The 5986-nt window shown below is 35.2% G+C and overlaps 1 protein-coding gene across 1 annotated transcript; it reads right to left on the bottom strand.

The window, feature by feature from the left end:
- Positions 1 to 4835: 4835 nt before the first annotated feature.
- On the bottom strand, positions 4836 to 5534 carry LOC149184508 (uncharacterized). Its single transcript, XM_089415356.1, has one exon. The coding sequence runs from the start codon at positions 5532 to 5534 to the stop codon at positions 4836 to 4838; it is 699 nt and encodes a 232-aa protein (XP_089271482.1).
- Positions 5535 to 5986: the final 452 nt, after the last annotated feature.

The following is a 5986-nucleotide window of genomic DNA, read 5'->3' as shown; positions in this document are numbered from 1 at the left end:
CAAGTCTAGATTCATCTTAAGCTAGATCTACCAAGAGGGATCAAATCTCTTTTCGCTCTAAAAGATCTTTGTATCTTGAGATTTGGTCCCTGCCCTTGTTAGATATGAAGTTAAGATGGATCTAGGTCAGTAATATTCAATACAAGTTTTTTCAATGGTACAAAGAGTTTTTTAGTAAATTAATTGAAATGGAGAGGTCAATGCACCTCGGAAATACACAAACTTCTTAATATGGAAAGATTTACATATTAAATTTTCTGCTTATTTATGATATTTCAGTGATATTTTTAGTTTTCTGAGTTCATTTTTCTTTCATTATACAATATACTTGTACTAGTTTCATAATTCAACCAACTTATGCATATTGTTGAAATCAACTAGTTGAAATTTAGCCAACATATGAACATTGTCTAAATTATTAAAATTAGATAAAAATGCCAACACTAATAACTACGTTTTTCACCACTTTTCTCGTTATAACATATGTTATGATACTGAATGGCCACATTAATTTAGACGTGTTAGACTGGTTTTGTAATTCAACATTATGATATTTGCGCAAATAATTATCATAACTTGAATGTGTTTTGAATTGTTTTTGTTGTTGTTGTTGTGGTTCAAAACATTCAGAAGGGAAATTTGAAAATTTATTTTGGATTTGAAAGAAATAAAACTTGTTGGATGTTAACTTTACACAATTTGATTGTAGTAAGTGTATGCAAGGGTAATGAGCCTATTTCTACATGAAAACCAACAATTTCTTCAATATTTAGAAAAGACATTTTGTAATTAAATTAATAATTTGAATTTCATGCAACTTATTGGCATTAAGTCACTACAAAAAATGTTGACAATTGCACCATTGAATTTCTAAACTACATAAAAAATACTTTTATTTATTCATTTATTTTGTTTTTAATAAATTAGGAAGAGATGAAAATTTCATCAAGACAATATTTTGTTGAACTTATTTTTTCAATATATTTAAATCTTTCTTTTTGACAATTTGTTTTTTCCAAGGAAATAATTCACAAATAACCTTTTAAGTACCAACTCCCAACAAAATACAAAGGTTAATCTCAAAGGGATAAATAGAATTGAGTTCTTTACCTCACCTTTTGGGAAGATCTCATCTCTAATTAATGATGATTTGAGGTAGTCCTCAACCTTTGGTGGGAGATTTCATATGTAGTATATAATTACTTGAGCTAACTCTTGTATTTTCACATGGTAATCATAAATGCACAATAATTTTCATCATACTTTTCTACACATGAATGCCAATTCTTTTTCATGAAAACAAATAATATTGTTACAAAAATGAGATTGTGTGAACTTTCTTTGAGGCCTCATTCAACTTGGGCTACTATGGCTTCTACTTATTCAAAGTACTTGAATCATTTTTTCTCTATTTTGATACCTTTTGGGTGGAAAATTTGGAGCTATTGGCTTGTGGGGCCTATTGTATGGGTAAGTTCTACTTCAGTGATTTGGGGTTCATAAGCTTTCAGATTTTGTTTTAAGGCCTCTACAACTATTTTTGGAATAAAAAATTTACAAGCATAGTTCTAAGCCTCCTCCCTAAAGTTTTCCACTCTAAGAGCTTTCCCACGATATGAAGATCATCTTACTTGGATTTTGCTTGCAAAAGTTTATGCCTCTTCCATGTTGGCTTATCTTGTTGATCACCATGGTATCATGTTGACTTTGAAGAATAGTTCTAAATATTAACATTAAATAGGGGTTAAGAGTGGCAAAAACCAAAACGTTAACCTTAGGCAATTGTTAGGCTATGTGTTCCATTAGGTTATTAAGAAAGGGGTTCCATGTATTGATGATTGTGCCATAGAAGAGTAGAGCATTGAGAGTGGGACATTGCCATATAATAAAGTAGAGCATTCCATAAATTTGAAGAAAAGCACATAGAATAGGCCTCATTTTATAGTTGGTATTTACATATTGGGTTTTTTGAAGGTACATCCTTTGCTTATTTTGTGGATGCCGTCTTATTTATGTAGCTTTCTTTATATCTATTACATTTATTTCAATATGTTCACACATTAAGTGAATATCATTTAACTTAAATTTTAAGTAACTCTCGCATGATAATAGATAAGAGAAACTTGCTAAATTCATTGTGATGGAATTATGCAACTTATGAACAACTATGAAGATAATAAGTTGAGAAACCTTTTTCAAAAGCGAAGCTCCACATAGAAAGCTAGGTTTTGGAAGGGTTTTCTCAACTTATCTTCCATATAGATGTTTTTAAATTCTATGAAGCGATTGAATACATTGATCAATTGCTTTGTTGTCCAATGATAGTGAACCATTGCTTTGGTTGAATGATAGATTTGCAGTTGTATTATGTATCTTCATTTTTGATTGGTTGCATTTAAACAAGAAAGTGAATGTAATGATGGCAACTTCAATTGCATCATCTCACCATGATTTAATTTTTGTTTTGCATTTCATTTGCATGACTTAGCTAATGCATATAGATAGTCTTCTAACATTCTTTACTATTTTGGTGTTAATATTTTTGAGATTTAATGTCTTTTCATGTCTCATGGTATAGAATTATAGGCATTCACAAATTACACAATATGGTATAGGGAACCAAGCATTTGCTTTACAAGCAAGAGAGCATTGAGTGGCTCTTATGCATGGAATGATCTGAAGCTATGGCAAACATAGATTAGAAGCATTGGCAGTGGTGTTGCACTTCATGTAATATGAAAACGCTATAATGTTTTAATTATCTAGATTGCATTATTTTTCTCTTCATAGGGAAAAAATCATGCTTTTATTTTTGGGTAGAATTGAGATTATGTTTTTCATGTGTATTGTAGTTGTGCATAATTTTTTTTCCATATATAAAAAAGTTTGATCCCCAACTTGAAGCTAAGATAATTAATGAGAAGGTATATTGTTCTCTTGGACTTGAAAGATTGGGAAACTTGTACCTTTGTACATCATAATAAGATTGTAATAAAGTTAAAATTATTAATTATAACAACCTTCAAAAATGCATGTAAAAACTTCCTTTTTCTTTTTGATCCATTGGAAAAATTGTAATCTTTCATTAACTTTGAAAAATTACATATTGTAGATGCGATTTGCATACGCTGTATCTGTCTAGCCCCAGAGGGCTCAGTCAAAATTGTGAAGGTTCTTCAAAGAATTGTACACTGTCCAGAATGCCACGCAGGATGTTCATTTGAAATATAATAGGAGCCTTGTATATGTCTGTACATGTGCCACGCAGGGCCATACATAAATATCATGTATAATATGTACAAAATTTATAATAAAAAAACACTTCTCAAAAATATTCCAAAAAACCAGAGATCATGGGCTCTCTGCCCTGTGATAATGCAGAGCTATATATGGGCGATGATAGTAGTGGTATTCATTTGTTCCTTGCTGTTCCTGGATCATCCACTCTCCTTTGGGAAGTACCGCGGCCTCCTTGGATAACCCGTCAGCACAACGGTTATGTTCCCTGTAAATATGATTGCATTTGATATTATTAAATTGAGCCTTGAAAATGTTTACTTCATCCAAAATATTACTGAGTGTGTGTATGTGACAAGCAATAATATTATTGAAACAATTAATAATGATCTTGGAGTCTCCAAAAATATTTAAGCCCATGTAATCATGCCCCAAAGAGAAATGCAAGAGATGATGAAGGGTGATGAGTTCTGCGAAATTGTTTGTTCCAACCCCTAATCCCATCCTAACTTTGAAGTAATGATGTTCACTAATGTATAAGATGAATCCACCACCACATCCCTGCTGTTGTGCTGCACCATCGAAATATGCCCAAGGGGTATTTTTATCATTATGTGGAGGTGTATGAGGCCTTCGGGCTTGAGATTGTGGAGGATTAGGCATCTCATTATATGCCAATACTATACAGGCCGCAATGTGTGGCCAACACACAGGTTTGTTGTCAAATATAGAGCGATTTCGAGCCAGCTAGAGATGCCAGCTGATAATAAAAGGGAGACTTTGAAGTTTTGAACCTTTATACCGATTGTACCAACCTTCCCAAGCTTTGTTTATGTCATCACCTTCCCAATGCCTTGTGTAATGAAATGTAGTAGAAATATTTTGCCAAAGATTAATCAGGGCTGAGCATTTCAGAAACAGATGTAAGGTCGATTTCGATGAGCTTTTGCATAATGTACACCAATTCAGCCCATGGAAGGATCGATGAATGAGATTTTCGCTTGTGGGAACTTTGTCATTTAGTATACACCAAAAAAATAGTTTGGTCTGAGGAGGCATAGTAAGTTTCCAAATATGCTTCCACCAGAAGGTAATCAAATTCGGTATCTTGTGGGAGATTAGGGATAGATATCCAGTCTTAGGTGAGTATATACCATTGTCCGAATGACACCAATGAGTTCATCCGGGCCCTCTTTTATCCTGATATGAGATTCAGATAGTGTAGAAATATAATCATGCCATTCTGTTGCCAACATTGTGGTAAATCGAGCTGTAAGGCAGTTTTCCATCCTTGAACAAAAATGGTGGTATTATGAGGATTCACAACGTTTGCAAGCACTTTGAGCTCGTGTGAATGAAGGTGCTGTATGAGTTCTCTAGATAGCTGATATCTTCCTCCACCTCCAGTCCATGGGTCCAAAACTAGTGCGGGCCATAGATCCATTGTTGATTCTCCAGGCCAGGTTATCCCTGATGAGAGGCAGAGAGTGAAGGAGTGCCTTCTAGACAGATGAGATGCCAGTTTTAGGCCAAATTGGCAAACGAATCCAATCCAAGATATGTTGAGGCCAAATATACTTGTGATATGTGATGGTAGTCTAGAGATTCTGTCTGGTCAACAGAGTCCATCCCATTTTTGCTGCAAGAGCTTGTGAAAATAAAGGAAGATCTTTTAGGCCCCAGCCTCCCCATTTTTTGGGCAGTGCGATCTTATTCCAGCCAACCCATGCAAAAATCTGTTTGTCCTGGTTACCATTCCAAAGATATCTGTTGCAGATTTGTTGCAAACGAGCCAAGATGCTCCTGGGAATCCAAGCAAGTGCCATCCAGAATACAGGGGTGGCCTTAAGAACAGATTTTATAAGAACAAGTCTACAAGCTCTGGACAAATATCTGTGGCTCCATATGGTAAGCCTTTTCTCCAATTTAGTGATGAGACATACCCAATCAACAATTTTCTCGCTGATAGGCTTTATCCAGAACCCCAGGTATTTGAGACCCTGATCTAGAGGATTGATGCAATAAGGGAAAAGCTGATGAGAAAGATGTGACTCTTGGATAGGGGTTCGGGCAAAAGTAATGGTGGATTTAGAATGATTGGCTAACATCCTAGTAGTTGATGAGAAGAGACAGAGAATCTTGGAAAAGGAGCAGGAATCCCGAATACTTCCATCAAGAAAAATGAGAACATCATCCACAAATAGAAGATGGGTGAGAAAGCAATCATCAGATATCTTGAGTCCACAAAGATCACCGTCTCTCTTAGCCGATGCAATCAATCGACTAAGTCCATCCATGACAATAAAAAAAAGAGAGGTGAGAGGGGGCATCCTTGTCTAAGCCCCCTCTTAGAGTGAAAAAAATGAGATGTAGACCCACTAATGAGGACACTGAAGGTGGGAGAGGTTATGCAGGCCATGATCCAAGTGATGAAATTGAGGGGAAAGCCTAAATGGATAAGGAGCATCTTAATATAAAGTCAGCTTACACGGTCAAAAGCTTTTGCCAGATCTATCTTAATAATAATGGCCTTTTGGTGTCTGGTCCAGATTGTATGAATAGCTCCTTGGGCCGAGCCAATAGCTTCATGAATCTGTCGATGTTCAAGAAAAGTAAATTGCTGGGGGGCAATATGACGAGAGAGAATCAGGCGGAGGCGATTAGCAATGATCTTGGAAATAATTTTGTACAGACAATTACACAAAGAGATGGGCCTGTAGTCATTAAAGGAGGATGGGGTGTTAGACTT

This window comes from Pinus tabuliformis, chromosome 3_2 (assembly GCF_031772625.1).
Source record: "Pinus tabuliformis cultivar Carrire ecotype Pingquan chromosome 3_2, CPIR1, whole genome shotgun sequence".
NCBI lineage: Eukaryota > Viridiplantae > Streptophyta > Pinopsida > Pinales > Pinaceae > Pinus > Pinus tabuliformis.
The sequence above is the reverse complement of the archived record's forward strand: the minus strand, read 5'-3'. Positions and strand labels throughout refer to the sequence as shown.

Bases quoted from the DNA above. Each gene is read 5' to 3' on its own strand.
- LOC149184508 (XM_089415356.1), bottom strand. From the start codon at position 5,534: ATGGATGGACTTAGTCGATTGATTGCATCGGCTAAGAGAGACGGTGAT.